This window comes from Falco peregrinus, chromosome 9, assembly GCF_023634155.1.
Source record: "Falco peregrinus isolate bFalPer1 chromosome 9, bFalPer1.pri, whole genome shotgun sequence".
NCBI lineage: Eukaryota > Metazoa > Chordata > Aves > Falconiformes > Falconidae > Falco > Falco peregrinus.
This window is the reverse complement of record NC_073729.1, coordinates 5,129,130-5,144,482: the sequence shown is the minus strand read 5'-3', so window position 1 is coordinate 5,144,482 and position 15,353 is coordinate 5,129,130. Positions and strand designations below refer to the sequence as shown.

Below are 15,353 nucleotides of genomic sequence, written 5' to 3'. Positions count from 1 at the left end.
ATATTGTTAAAGGACAAACGCCCGCCCTTTCCTCCTCCTTTCTCTCTTAGCTTTTATTGCTGAGCAGACATCATACGGTACAGAATATCCCTTTGGTCACTTTGGGTCAGCTGTCCTGGCTGCATCCCCTGCCAAGATCTTGCCCACCCCCTTACCCCCGCCTCACCGGTAGGCTGGGGAGTGCTGGAGAGACAGCCCCGACGCCGCGCGGGCACTGCTCGGCCGCAGCCAGAACACTGGTGTCTTATCAACACCCCTCCAGGTACCGATGCAAAGCACAGTGCTGCGAGGGCTGCTGCGGGGCTCAGCGAGCCAAGGCCGTCAGAAAGGGTTGCGGGATTCCAGAGCTCCTAAAGGGTAGAGACCCACTTCTAGAAGCTGCCCAGTAACTTTATTTCAAGGATAGAAAAGCTGCTGTGAGAGCGTACAGTGCTTTCACCAGCCTCGGAATCAATACATCGAGAGATGCACAGGAGGTCGATCAGCTCCCCAGACACCCACTCAGGGATTCCACAGACATTTTTGGTACAAGCAAATTATCTATTAAGTTAATCAGCTTTATATATGAAAAAGTTCAGATTAAGAAGAGGACGTTGGTTTGATGTTGCTCCGCAGGTAGTCACCACTCATGAAATGATCTTCACTTCAGGCTTGGACTCCTCCACGGCTCTGAGTTCATCATCCACTTCAGAACTCCAGTAAATGTCATACAAACTACACCCAAACAAAAAGGCAAGCTGGTTTAGTGAGCATCCACCCGTTCAGGAAAGAGAAAGATGCACAAACGGCCGGTATGGGAAGGTGGTCTAACAGGAAGGACCCTGTCTAGGTTCAAGAGTCTGGCCAGGCAGCCAGAAACATGCCTCATGACACAGGACCCATTACTACCCCCCCCCCCCCCCGCCCAGCACCACCTCCTCCTTTATCTTGGGCCTTATGGACCAAAGCAGATCAAGGCACTGTGGTCACATCACTTGGAAGGGACAAGGAGTGTTTTGCAATATGCAGATGGCATTTGGCCCACCCTGGGTCACCCGTTGCCTTCAGATGCAATTCCCAGAGAGCTGGTGCTCACAGCCCCCCACCCCGCAGCCCCCCAGCTCGCTGGAGCTCACCACCTGCCAGGTGGAATGCAAGCAGGACCAAAAACTTCTCTCACATTAAGTGCTGCAGATTGCAGCTGGGATTCAGCAAGGCTTTGCTGAGCTTCCTGACGCCTTCATCGTCCAGAGGGTTTTGGCTCAGCTCCAGCTCGGTAAGGCACGGCTTGCTAGTCATGATGGTGGTCAGGGTTTCACAGCAGGCTGACGTGATATCACAGTTGCCCAGCCTGCAGGGAGAGGAGGGAGAGGCCAGTGCAGTGAGTGATGGCTCCAGAGACCAGCCCACCCTTGGGCAGCGGGCGCTGACATCCCTAGCACAGCCCAGAGACCCCTGTTAGGCTGGCGTCTCCAAGACATCAGCAGGGGCTGGGCTGTGGTCTTCCCATGGAGACAGCCGTCCTCGTGGCGACTGCTGAACACCTAAAAGTCCTCCCTAAAGCTTAACGGTGTGTAGCTACGGCAGGAAAAGGAACCCTAAGAAGATATCCCCAACTTCAACATCACACAATCTTCTCTCGGGTTTAAACTGATCATAAATCACCACTAAAGTCTACTACTTGAGATTTGCAACCATCTCTCTAAAAAAAGGGCAAACTGAGGCCTCTCAGCTGAGAGCCAAGCAGCTTTAACTGGTCAGCAAACATATCTTTCTGGGCAGAGACTTGAAGTCTTGCTGGTGTCTTCCATGACTCATCTGCCTAACTCACTCACTGTGAGTCTCTGCCACCAGAGCACAGCTCTGGCTTCTGTCAAGTGGCATGGAGGGGACAAGCATGGTGCCCTGAGCACCACGCAGGCCACAGCCACACCAGTCCAGAGCTCAGTGCCCACTGGGGAAGGGAAGAGGCAGATGGGGAAGGAGAGTCCTACCACAGGGCTGGAGATGATGCTTCAGCTGGCCTCCCGCTCCTGCTGGTGAGGCCGGACCAGCCCATATGAGTGGCCAGCTGGGGTTAAACCACGACACCAGAGACTATACAGGAGGCAACTGGCGAATTCAGGCAGGCTTTGCACTGCGACTGGCAGGCATGAGGATTAACGTGCTAAGCCTGGACCAGGAGTTCCTCCACCTCGGTGTCCCACCCAGGAGAGGCCATACAGCGTGAGTTCAGAGAAGGGCAGAGGAAGCTCTACAGTGCGTGGCTTGCAGAACAAAGCAAGATCTCTCCAGTCTCCCTATACCTTGGCTTTAGATCCTGAAGGTATGCTGCACAGTGAACTCTCAGTTCTGCACCTGGGAGAGCACCTGAGGATGGCTACGAATGCACCGTCACATGGGTGACGGCCTGTACTTGCAAGAGACCATGAGTGACAAGATACATGGAAGCACTTTTGGCTTTCGTTTACTTGCTAGTGGACTAGTTAAACATCAGTTTGTGGTGTGAATTGCTTCACATGAGCAAAAAAATACTGTGCTACCATCTATTGCTATCCTCCTCTCTCGAAGGGTAACACAGCAAGACAGAAGTCAGCTTCTGAGGGTGCACCTTACCATAGGGTATGGATGCTGCAGTTGGGGTGCAGCAGCCCCTGACACAAGAGTTCAACGCCTGCGTCTCCCAACTTGTTCTCGCCCATGTGCAGTACTTTCAGGTGCTTGTTTGTGCTGAGAGCAGAGCTGACGGCCTTGCAGCAAGCAGTCGTGAGCCCGCACTCCCTAAGCCTGCAAAGCAAAAGTGACATGAGATCTAGTTGGGGGATCTAGAGTATCAGGCACCATTCGCTTCTTCACATTTGCTTCACAGGAGCCCGGACAGTGGGAACAGAGGAACCAAAGCCTTCCCACAATCACCGTACTCCTCTCAATGCTCCCTGTCTGCTCGATCCTTCTAAGCAGCACATCTCCCACTCCTCACGTTTGGGATGCCTCTACTCGGAGCGTGCACCTAGGAAAGGCACATGCTCACAAAGCACAGGAATGATCAGAGATGAAGCGTGCTGCTTTCACAGTCACCCTGAGCACCGCTGTGCGCTCCTGAGGCACCTTACCAACTCCCAGGCCACCAGGGCAGGGGATGAACCCAGCTATGGGCAGGAGCTGAACTTGCCATGTAGTAAGGTTCAGGTTATGCTTGTTCAGGTTCTGTGTGGAAGAACAATCCTCCTTTCCCGGCCACAGCTGGTACCAGACCATCCCAGCCTAAATGGTAACACTGTCAGCAGAGAGGATGCTGAGAATGGTTTATGTCATTAGAGCCTTCTTTTGGCTCATTAGTGAGGGCACTTGGATCCAGTGGAGAGCCCGAGATAACTGATCACAGCACTCATTTTGCTATTACACGAGGCCTTTCAAACTTCAAAAGTCTCTTAGCTGCCATTTGTTGCACAATAAAATATATTACACAGAAGCTCTGCAAGCATCCTATTGCTTATAACAGGATGACGACAGGGCAGACCTTCAAAGCCTCTATGAGTTTAGAAATACAAATCCCTTTAGCTCTGTAAGTCTAAATCCTTTAGGTAACAACTGACATGAGTTGTTCACGGAACCATTGCAACTGAGGATCTATCTGGTGGGCATTACTTCCCCTACATCTTTCCTTCAGTGAGGTCTCCAAAGGCGGCAGTGGGGATGTGAAACTTGACAGCAGCTCACCATAGCTCCTGGAGTTTACACTCGGGATCCTTCAGTGCCTGACACAGCATTTCCATGCCCGAGTCTCTCAGGTTATTGTCTATCAGACTCAACTCTGCGAGGGTCTCTTTTGTACTAATGAGTTTGGAGAGATATTTACATCCAGCACTTGTGAGATCACAGTCCCATAACCTGCAGGGAAGAACAAAATATTATTTTCCCCCCAAGAATGACTTAGATTAGAATACAGTGTTATTTTAGTATTCTGTATTTCTGATTACATCACCTCATTTTCTTCTATCTTTTACAAAACCCATCCATGCACCATACCACACAGCTTTCAGCTTACTTTCCACCCGTTGCACCAAAACCTCTGTTTGTAACACAAAAAAGAAATAGGAACATGCAATGCTAGTAGACAGATAACTCAACAGGAAGCCAAGACAATGCCATCACAAATTTCCATTCACCACCTCCCCAGAATTTTATCCGAGTGATTTCAGTGCAGTCCTGCTTCTCCACGGCATCCTCCGCCCGGTTTTGAGAACTAACTAATTTGCAGTAGATTATTCTCGTTTCACTAGGGGGTGTAACTGAGAAAGTTTCCGCTTAGGAGCAAACCAGCGGCGCACTGTAGATAGTTCAGAGGCTGCAAGAGGGATTTAAGTAATCTCTGCCTACCCTTACCATAGCTTCTCGATTTTGCAGTTCGGATGCATCAGTCCTTGGCAGAGGAGAGCCAGACCAGAGTCCCCAATCTTGTTATCCCCCACAGAGATCTCTCTCAGTGATGACATGCTACTGAGAACAGCGCTAATCTCCTGACAGCTATCACTGGTGATGCCGCAGTTCTCCAGGCTGCAGAAAAAAGAACCGCTGGAGTTGCTGCTCCAGACCCACTGTGTTAGATACCCCCCAACGCCCCCAGTTCAAACTGAGAAGGGTCTAACAGCTGGTTCCCTCTGACGCACCCATTCACATCCGTTAATGTAAGGATCATTTTTGCCAAACTCCCCCTTTATAGCGACTGTCCTTCGTAAAAGGAACTTCTAGTTGTACCACACAGCAACTCCCCGGCAGCCAACCCCTGCTGAAGCACAGAGGCAAGATAAAATGAATCATGCTTCTCCCCTAAATCCCTTCGGAGGCTTTACCCCAGACACGAGGCCAAATCCAGCATCTCTGTTGTGAAGCAAAAAAGGGACCTGAATAAAAACAGTCAGCTGGGTGGTAATCCAGGGGTAAGAACTGGAGCCACTGAGGGAGACTGCTGCTCTCCTCCGAGATGCTGGCGAGCAGTCACCCCTTGTAATTGCAGGTTTAACCTGGGGTACGTCATGCTCACACTGTACCAACAGGCATAAGAATGAGCTCAGAATCACATGCTAAAAAAAAAAAATAAAAATATTAAAAAAAACTCGAAAACTGAAAGCTCCCAGGCATTTGCTTGCCATTTCCAGTTACAGAAATCTGAACCAGCAAGAATTCTGGCCAAATGTTAAGTTTCCCTGACAATAGTTTTTCTTATCTTATAGATGGTATGACTAGCAGCAGGACTAGTTGCAGTTAGAGGTGACCAGCTCCTTCTTACTGTAATAACTCTAGGTTGCAGCTTGACTCCACCAGCCCCCGGCACAGCTGCTTTGTAGCTGTATCTCCCAGCGTGTTGTTACTCAGGCTGAGCTCCTTCAGGGTGGGCTTGCTTTGCAGAGCAGCATTGAGAGCTTCCACAACATCAGCTGTGAGTTCGCAGTAGTCCAACCTGCAAGAAGAAAAGAAATCCAGGGGAAAAACAACCGTCCTCATCACATCCTGCTACCCGCGAGATGCCAGCCGGGCAAAGTGTGCGTTAGCCAGGGCAGAAAACGTGGCAACATGAGCTGAGGGCAGGCAACACATGAAAACAGAGATAACCGTAAGAGTTTTTAACAGCATCTCCCGGTTCGTTTCAGGAAGTGTTAATTCTTAAACTAGACTCCAGGGGACCCTAGCAAACCAGTTTTACACCAGTCCTCTGTTAAACCAATGCACAGGCTGCCTTGGAACACACGACTTGAGTTTTACATTGCAACACGTCAGGCAGGCTCACCACCAAGCCCTCCCAAGAGGAGCTGGGGCTGTGAACAGACCTGGGTCCTGCTCAGCCATAAAAAAAGGACCAAGTGCAGCAGAATCAGACTTCCCCTGGGTGTCTGAGAGGTCCTGCATGAACAGCCACCACTGCCAGGAGGGCCAAATAAAACCTATGGGAATAGACACCCAGCTCTTCCAAACCCATGAGATCTACCAGCACAAATAAGCATGACACAATTCCACACAGAATAGGAAGAAATCCCCATCTGGCAACAAAACTCCAGCTTGTCTCAAGGGAAGGACAAGCATGACCTGCCTGATGACCAAGAAAGCTCAGTGACTACTTACTGCAGCTTCTGCAGCTTACAGCTGGGGCTCATCATCCCTTGACAAAGCACCTTGACTCCAGCGGTTCCCAGTCTGTTGTCACCAATGCGCAGCTCCGTCAGGGAAGGCTGCGTGCTGAGGACAGCACGGAGGGTCTCACAGCTGGCACCTGTCAGATTGCAGTTTTGCAGCCTGAAGGAGAGAGGCAACCGGTGTGAGGGAAACGCAGGGAAGCTCTTCTCAGAGGGGTGCATCTGCTGAGGATGGAGCTTGGAAAGGACACCGTGGGCACCGACAGCGTGTAACCCTCTAGAAAGCGGTATGTCTGAGTTACTACTGCTGTTTCACAGGTGTGCCCAAATATTTTATCAGCTAGTATTATACCTGCAGCATGAATAATACTCCCATGCTTCCTTCAGTATAATCACACATATAGCACCTCTAGCAGAAGGATCCAGCCTACATTAAGCAGCACCACCACTGTTTAATGTTTTAATCATCATGAGGCTTATCCCAGAGATAAATTAATGGCACCTTATGATTTCTTGCCTGTTCTGGAAATGTGATCCAGAGTAGCTGAAACTAAAAATCTCACCCAACTTGGCTTAAATCTCTGAATATCACTTCAAAGTTTAACAGTATACTGCAAGAAGGATCTATGAAGCTGCTCCTTCAGAACTCAGGCTGGGAGAAGTAGTGTAGGAACCAGGTGGTATTGCTACGGGGTGTTTAGAGTTCTCCATCAAGACTTTCTGGCAATGTAGAGGTGTTGTGCACAGTGGTACTAAGATTGATTTGGGTTTGGTTGCTCTTTTATTCCCTAGCGTGCCTTACCAGAACCCCCAAAATGGACAATTATGTTTCTAAAGAACTGAAACAGCCTAATCCAGGCTGTGACTTGAGCATCTGGAGAAGTCTGAAGGTTAGGACAAACTCTCTGAAAAATCACTTTTGTTAGGCTTCCAGTACAGCCCACCAGAGAGGTGCAGTTCGATTAGCTTCACAGTCAACTTCCCCTCTGTCAGTGAGTCCTCATTGCAGAGGACACAGGGACTTTGAAGCAAGCATATCTAATCTAAAAGGGACTTTGAAGCAAGCATATCTAATCTAAAAGGCAAATGATTTTATAAAGGTAGTGTCATGAAGACCCTAGACCCACCTCAGGAGCTGGAGAACTCCAGTACCCTGCGGAAGAGATGCTAGAGAGAGAAGGTAGCATCTCTTTGAGGGTCACTGAGGAGCAGGGGCAGCAGCCACTGGCTTTCACTAAAGCTCCTGCACCATGATTGCTGAGGGAAGCCCACTAAGGCTATAGCATGCTGCTGGCACCTCCGCGGAACATGCTGCCTTGAACCAGGCTGGCCCTGACCTACTGAGAAGACAAGGCTTGAGGCAGAGCCAGGCTGGTAGAGCACAGAAGACTGCCAGCTCTTGAAATGCCACGTCTCGTGAGAACAGCATTTTGCTTGGCTCCTAGAGAAAGGAGCAAGCAAACTGGACCAAATGCTAAACACTGTTCGTACAACTGGCAGAAAAGCCCTCTGAAAAATGCATTAGTGAAAACGTCGGGTATTGTGCTAATGGCAAAGTGGGGCCCTCTGTGGACATCCTTTTGTTTAAACCAGCCTAAACAGATAATCCAGCAGCCTAGGCCAGGGGAAGATCTGCTACCTCTTCTAAAGAAAGTCTCCAGAAAGCCTTCACTTGGCCGGAAAACCCCTCTCCCTGTCATTCCCTCAGTGCTGAAAGACAAAGGAAGACAGATTGACGATCTGGAATCTTCCAATAAATATACTGCTTCGATAAAAACTTCTGGGTTTTTCCAACCACCTGACCTAGGTAAGCACTGAGATGCCTCAGCATGGCTCTTAACTGCCATTACATACTGGCTTGCCTCATGCCTTCACCTGCAGCAAACTGCAGGCATGTTAGAGCGAGACAATCAACGGGGCTTTACCATAACTTCTGTAGGCTACAGCTTGGCGTCAGCAACCCTTTACACAGGTACTCGATGCCTGCATCTCCCATCTCATTGTTGCTCAGCTTCAGCTCCGCGAGGACTGGATTCATACTAATGATGGAGGAGAGATCCTCACAGTGACTGCTGGAGAGATTGCAGTCATCCAGCCTGAAAAAGAAGAGAAGCAGCACTTTAGTTCTCAGGGTTGCTCCGTTCTCCCTGGCTGGAGAATTGCCTGTGAAAGCAAAGCAGGCAATTCACTCTGCTGCAGTCCCTGGGACACCTCTGTTAAGTACGTGCGGGGCCTGTTGGATGATGCGTGGCCCAACAAAGACACGTCCTCTCTGCAGGGCTGCAGTACAGGGGGGGCTGGGTGGCAGCTCCCCAAGCCACAGATCTCCTCTGTGCTGTGCAGAAGACGGCACACGACTCCAGTCATCCTCCCTTGGCAAGGCTTCAGCTGGATTACGCACCTTCATTTAAACACGGATAGCAACAAACCACCTGGTGTGTGAAGCCACGTCTAACCGGAGGCCAGCTTACAGGCTGCCAGACTGGTTCTGCCCTGAGACCAGCCCCAGCGACACCCATCAGTATTTGGTCTCACGTAGGTGAGTCACACTGGTCTGCACCGTCTCTCTCCAGCGTAACCCTCAGCACACAAACTGCAAGTTTGCAGCGTGGCAGGGGCTTCTTCCACTGGACATCAGCATTTTTCTAGTTACTGCTAAATTGATGGGGGGGGCGGGGGGGAAGGGGGGCTGCTGTGTGTGTGAGCTGAACTGGAAGGAGAACCAAGGAAAAGATTAGGAGCCCAAGACAGGCAGGGAAGCGTTAAGGGAAGCAGAAACGACATGGGACAAAAGGAAGGTGTCACGGAAAAACCCTACAGCCAAAGGCACAGCCAGGACTGCCGAAAGTAGTTGCCTGGTCACTTGTCCTTAGACAACTATGAAAACGGAGGCTCTAGTAGGCTTCTCATTCCCTCCCTCTGGCAAGGAGACTTGGCTCCCCATGGGATCACGTTCAACAATCCCTGCTGCAGCTGCTCTCATCCACTGTGAGTTAAGCAGCCCAGCCTCTGCCCAGGAGGCAACCATCCCACTGCCTTCTGGCACCCAAGGCAAACCTTGGGAAGTCAAGGTCAAGCCCATGAAGCTTGCCTGCACATAGCTCCTCTGCAAAAGAAAAGCAAGTCATCTTCAACCTGCCTGATGTCCTCCAAGTCATTGCTGGCTTGGTGCGGCCCATCCCCTCCAGCTAAAGCACAACGATGCCAGCCCGTGGGGTATGAATTCCCAGTCAATCAGGAGAGCAGGAAGAGCGCAGGGGCAACTCTTCTGAACCCTGCCCTACAGCTTACACTCCAGGAGATGGTTCCTTCACACTGGTTTGCTTAACACACAAGGCAGGTGAAGGCCAGATGAGCAATAAAAGCTGATGGCACGTGGCTTGTGCATGACTATTAAGTAACAGTTACTTGACAGCATCTGACCCGCTGCCCAGAGAGTGCGCAACCTAATGAGCACGGCGAGATGTCTTCCCTCTCAAGGGAGAAGGACAGGAGTTACCAAAACAGCGGTCAGATGCTTAGACAACCACATTACCTAGCTGAGCTCTACGGCATGCCATAGAAGAAGTACCTTACCTCATACCAAAGGGTGCATATCTGTAGCTGAAAAAGCTTAGGGTGGGTTTTTCTTTTTTTAACACTACCACCCCCCCTCCCCCTTTACATTAACTTTCTGGATAAAAATATGTAGAATCATTCCTGCTACTGTGCAATTTCTAAGTCACAGGTTAACAGCTCTGCAGCTGAAAAACACAGGAGAGAAGCACAACAGTTCTTACTTAGAAGAGATGATACGCAACTAGTTACTACCTGATGCTTTTGCAGGACTTCATTGTGGGCAGAAGTTCAGCCCATCTAGATGGGCTTATCTCCTCACACTGCATGTCAAGCTCCATTTTGACAGTCGAGACAAGGTCTGAAAATAAAATTTTAAAAAATAAAACACACTTTCATGGACTGAGAAGCAACAATCACCCCCCACCCCAAGCTCTCAGTTGTGAGCTACACCATGCAGAGGACAGATTTTCCAGCACCAGTATGAGCCAGCAGCATCAGAGTGGTTTTGTCTGAGACCCCACAAAGCCCTCATCCGACAGGCAAAAAGCACACGGATCCTGGAGAGGTATGGCAACATTTTCTTATCTGAAGGCAGCTTGTACAAAAGTAAGCTGCTCCCCTTCCCTCTCCAAGGGACCTTACGCAGAACGAGCTTTTCAGAGGCACAGGTGCCACTGTCTCACTGCTGCGCTACTGAGTCACACGGGTGTGCCACACCACTAAGGCTGTGACACTGGTTGTGAGACCTCGAGCTACATTTAACATCAGGGTATTTTTGAGAGAATGAGGCAAATGAGAGCTCAGATTAAAGTTCCTCCTGGCCACGTATCTGTACGTGAGAGGTGGAACCTAGGTGGATGGCAGAAGCATTCCTCCACAATTTGATATCCGAGCTTCCAAGGTCAGGCAAGTCCAAGTACAGAGAAGCTGGTAAGCAGGAATTTAGGTTTTTTGCTCTGCAGCCCAGCTGCACTTCTGAACCAATATAAACACAGCACCTCGCAGAGCCACTCCAGGCAAACACGCACAGGAATATGCCAAGGCTGAGCTCTGGGCTCAGAGGGGATGGTGGCAAAGGCAGCGCTCCAGAAGGTGACAAAGTGCGGTCTTGGTGTCTCGGCTTTGCTAACATGACTCAGACTGCAGAATGTTTGTACCAAAAATAATAAAAATCTCCTGAGCTATCACATAGGAATGTGAACAGTAAAAAAACCCAAAGCACCAGGCGTTAGGGACTGCAGCTCATCTCTGCCTTCCCCACCTCAGCCACCGCCACAACGCACAAGCTACCCCAGCCCGGGCTTTGCAGGGCGGCGAGCTGGGCGTCACAGCACGCACGGCCCCTCACCCATGGCCAACGGGACCCCCCACGGCCAACCAGGCCCCCCACCACGGCCAACGGGACCCCCCACAGCCCCACAGACAACCGGGCCGCCAGCCACGGCCAACGGGCCCCCCACAGACAACCGGGCCCCCACAGTCGGCCCCTCACCCATGGCCGACAGGACCCCCTGGCTAATGCGACCCCCTCCTAAGCCCCACAGACAACCAGACCCCCAGCCACAGCCAACGGGCCCACGCAGGGCACAGAAGCGCCGCAGGCGGAGGACGATGCCCGGTACATACATATGTTTAAATATATAAACACACACACAGAGCCAGAGGGCAGGGCGGGCAGCTGGGCACCGGGCGCTCCCGTACGCGCTCGGCCCCCCCCCAGCAGCCGCATGCGGAGCCCCGCTGGGCTGAGCCCGGCCGGCCCCGCCGCCCCGGGGGTCCCCGGCGTCACCGAGGGGAGCCGAGCCCACGCCGCCTCCCAGCGCACCCGCCGCCGCCGCCCGCACCACTCACCGGGCTGCCGCTCGGCCGCCATTTCCGGATCGCCGCCGGGACCCGCCCGCCCCGGCCCGGCCCGCCCCCGGCTCCCGGCTCCCGGCCCCGCTCCGCCCCGGCCCCGGCCCGCCCCCGGCTCCCGGCCCCGGCCCCGCTCCGCCCCGGCCTGCCCTGGCTCCCGGCCCTGGCTCGCCCCGGCCCGCCCGCCCCGGCCCCGGCCCGCCCCCGGCTCCCGGCTCCCGGCTCCCGGCCCCGCTCCGCCCCGGCCCCGGCCCCGGCCCGCCCCCGGCTCCCGGCTCCCGGCCCCGCTCCGCCCCGGCCCCGGCCCGCCCCCGGCTCCCGGCTCCCGGCCCCGCTCCGCCCCGGCCTGCCCTGGCTCCCGGCCCTGGCTCGCTCCGCCCCGGCCCCGGCCCCGGCCCGCCCCCGGCTCCCGGCTCCCGGCCCCGGCTCCGCTCCGCCCCGGCCCCGGCCCGCCCCGGCCTGCCCTGGCTCCCGGCCCTGGCTCGCTCCGCCCCGGCCCCGGCCCGCCCCCGGCTCCCGCCTCCCGGCCCCGGCCCCGCTCCGCCCCGGCCCCACTCCGCCCCGGCCTGCCCTGGCTCCCGGCCCTGGCTCGCTCCGCCCCGGCCCCGGCCCTTCCCCGGCCCCGCTCCGCCCCGGCCCCGCGGAGCCCATCTGTCCCCTCTTTCTCCTCCTTTTTTCCCTTTCTTCCCTCTTTCCCCCTTTCTCTCCCCCTTCCCTGCCCTCTCAGCCACTCTGCCCGCCCCTTCCCCTCTTTCCTCCTTACCTCACCCTTCCCTTTCCGTGACTTCTCCCTGCTTCGCTCTTCCCTCCCCTTTCCAGCCTTCTTTCCCCCTTTTCCCTGCTTTTCCTTCTTTCTTCCCTTCTTTCCCCTTCCCCTCTTCTTCATCTGTTTCCTTCATATCCTCTTTCTTCCCTCTTTTCCCCTGTGTTTCCCTCACTTCTTTTTCCTCTCTTTCCCCCTTCTCCCCTTCCCCTTTTCTTTTTTCTGTGCTTCCCCACTTCTCTTTTTCCTCCCTTCTTTTCCCCTTCTCCGTTTTCTCCCTCCTCCCCTTCCCTCTTTCTTGTCTTCTCTTCCGTCCCCCTTTCTCCCTTCCTTCCCTCGTTTTCATGCGCTCTCTCCACCTCCCTTTTCTCTCCCCCTTCTCCTTTCTTTCCCCCTTTAACCCCTCTTTTGTTGCTTTTCCACTCTTTTGCTTGCCTTTCCTTCCTCTTTCCCTATTTCTTCCCTCTTTTTCATCCTCTCCCCTTCTTTTCCTCCCTTTCCCTTCCCCCCCCTCCTCTGTTTTCCCCTTCCCCCCCCATCTCCCCCAGAACAGGGGCAGGGGGATACACAGGGATGAAGAGGGGAATGGGGAACCCCCTGCAGTGAGGGATGCGCAGGGGGTGGGAGGATCAGCCCGTAACGGACGGTGTCCCGGGGCTGGCGGGGACCCGGGGTGCGATGGGGATGCATGCAGGTCACCCAGGGGAGAGGCACCGCGGGGGGGCTTGGCCGGGGCAGACAGGACCCCCTGTTGCACTTCCCCAGGGAGGCTGGAACTGGGAACAACAAAAATATCCATTCCTCAGCGCTCTCCCTGACTTCCAGCGTGCCTGCGTACAGGGGCCGGCTCGGAGGGCCTGGGCTGCCCCCCCTCCCCGTCCCTTTCACCAGTCCCATCCGTGACACATCTCTTCCATTCCGTCTCCCTCATTAGCGCAACATGTTGACGAGCAGCCGAGCTGCACCTCGCCCGCACAAAGGCCTCTCCTCTGAGCTGTTTGAGACGAAGCCACGCGAGCAATGGAGGATGGGCTGGGCACGCTGGAGTTTGGCTGCCGTGGTGCCCATCACCCTCCCCGGGCTCTCCCAGCGCCGCGGGACCCACCAGCCCAGCGCCCAGCAGCGTCCCCGCACACCCACCCCCGCCCGAGCCAGGGTGCCAATGCCAAAGGCGTTCGTCATCGCTCGGTCCCTTCCTCCTCCAGCTGCCAGCTACTCCCCGTCTCCCTATTGTTTGCCGGTACTTTTAGCGTGGTAAAAGCTCTTTCAGACTTTCACAAGACAGAGCAAAGGAAGGTTTTGTAGTGCCAAGCGCTTCCTAGGCAATGTACTGAGCTGCCTCCCTTCCTCCCCTCCAAAATCCCAGTTTCTTCTTCCTACAAACACCCCGTCCCACTGGCTCGCACAACAGTTTGATTAAGCACAACCAGCCGTTCCCTACAAAGCAGCCTCTGCAATTCATGGCTTTAAAATCACTCCATGCTCCTCCCCGGTACGCAGAAGGGAAAGTTTAGGGAGTTTAAGAGCCCGATTTTCCTGCTGATACGTACCTCGCTCTTCTGGGCGCTCTGCAGGAGCGAGGAGGGCAGAGCTGACGCCTTCCTGCTGCTGTTACTACGCAACTTCTGCTGTTGTACGCACGGTGCCTGCTAGAGGGAGGAAAGCTGGTGCCTGCTAGAGGGAGGAAAGCTGTTTCGGGTGGTGATGCCTTTTTTCCTCCCAGCTCAGCTCTTCAGGGGCTTGTGGAGCCTCACTCCATACACGATGGTGATGATGCAAAAGTCCCACAAACCCTGATGATGATAGAGACGGCTTTAACGTCTTACCCCAATCGTGTAGCCACTCGCCGGGGTTTAGCCCAGAGCAAGGGAGTAGTTGCCATTGAAGGATCCATCCAAAAATGAGGCCAACCCACTATTAAAGCGTAGATAGAGATGCTGGAGTTTGCATAGTTTCTCCGTTCCTCGGGCAAGCCCTGTCCCGCCTGGACTGGGTGGGATGCTGAGCACATTGCTGCCTCCCTGTCACTTCACCTGGGGGTTAACCCCCCCAGCAGGGGCTAGGGCACGTGCAGCCTGCAAGGGTCCTCCAGGGGCAACCCTGGTCGTGCCTCCCCAAAACTGCCTCTCGGCAGCAAGCAGGACCCCAGACCTACACCCCCTCCTCCCAAACTCCTGCTGGCTCTTCCCCTCCCCGAGGATTACCCTGCCACCACACGCTAATCGTGGGCTGAAGTAACCCGTTTTCTCCCCCTTATCCTCAACAGCATGAAGGTTAATTAATATTTCAATAGACTGCAAATGAACCGGAGGCAGAAGGTCAGCTTGGGTTTTCCCTCCTGTGGCTGTGGATGCTGGCAGAGGAGCAAGCAGGGAAGCACAGCCCATGTTGCACCCCCAGGGGAACACTAGAGGTTCTCCCCCACCCCCCACTCCAGTTGCCTTTTGTTATGCTTCTTCTGGAGGAGATGGGAACCGACCACCAGAAGAGCTCAGAGAGCTAACCCCCACCTTTCCTACTGCCCAGAAGAGAGCCAAGTGCCGGGGGCACACCTCTTCCCCATTCCCTCCCAAGGAAAGGCAGGATCGTCCACTTAAAGGGGTTGCCGGGACAGTCCTTGTGCCCCTGGCTCTGATCTGAAACCTGCTGAGCCCCAGCCCGAGCTTCGGGTGGCACGAGCTTCTGGCTTCAGGGCTTGCCAGGGGGGTGGGCAAGGGTGCTGCAGCCAGGGAAGGGGGTCTCGGCCCTTCTTGCTTAGCCTGATGCTCTCGGGAAGACCACTAGTGTTAGGAAGTAAGTGGACGGGGGCAGGTGGTTGCACCATCCCTGGTCTGCCAGGCAATTTGGAATCAGGTGCCCGTCATTCAGCCCCACAGGCAAAGCGTCATTCCCTACCCAGCCCCTGCCAGCACCTGGCTGCTCCCCTCCCGGCGTCAGGAATCTCCACAGGACAAAGTCTAGCAGTGTTTGTTAGAGGTTGCAGAGCGGTTTACGTCACACAGATCTTCTCTAGAGCTCCTGCCCTGGGCAAAGCACCCGCTGCAGGCTGGGCTGTGCTGGTGAAAAGC

General features: G+C 54.2%; 1 protein-coding gene across 2 annotated transcripts; it reads right to left on the bottom strand.

Annotated features, from left to right (window-relative positions):
• Positions 1 to 369: 369 nt before the first annotated feature.
• RNH1 (ribonuclease/angiogenin inhibitor 1) lies at positions 370 to 13,929 on the bottom strand. Of its 2 annotated transcripts, none has more exons than XM_027785018.2 (10): positions 13,836 to 13,929; positions 9,921 to 10,026; positions 8,036 to 8,206; positions 6,100 to 6,270; positions 5,270 to 5,440; positions 4,366 to 4,536; positions 3,700 to 3,870; positions 2,596 to 2,766; positions 1,160 to 1,330; positions 370 to 714 (listed from the first exon to the last, which is right to left on the bottom strand). In XM_027785018.2, exons 2-10 carry the CDS (start codon positions 10,004 to 10,006, stop codon positions 627 to 629), a joined length of 1,371 nt encoding a protein of 456 aa, XP_027640819.1. In that variant the 5' UTR covers positions 10,007 to 10,026; positions 13,836 to 13,929; the 3' UTR covers positions 370 to 626. The 2 variants fall into 2 exon arrangements, with proteins under 2 accessions (XP_027640819.1, XP_055670434.1); XM_055814459.1 differs by lacking the exon at positions 13,836 to 13,929 and adding an exon at positions 11,520 to 11,583.
• Positions 13,930 to 15,353: the final 1,424 nt, after the last annotated feature.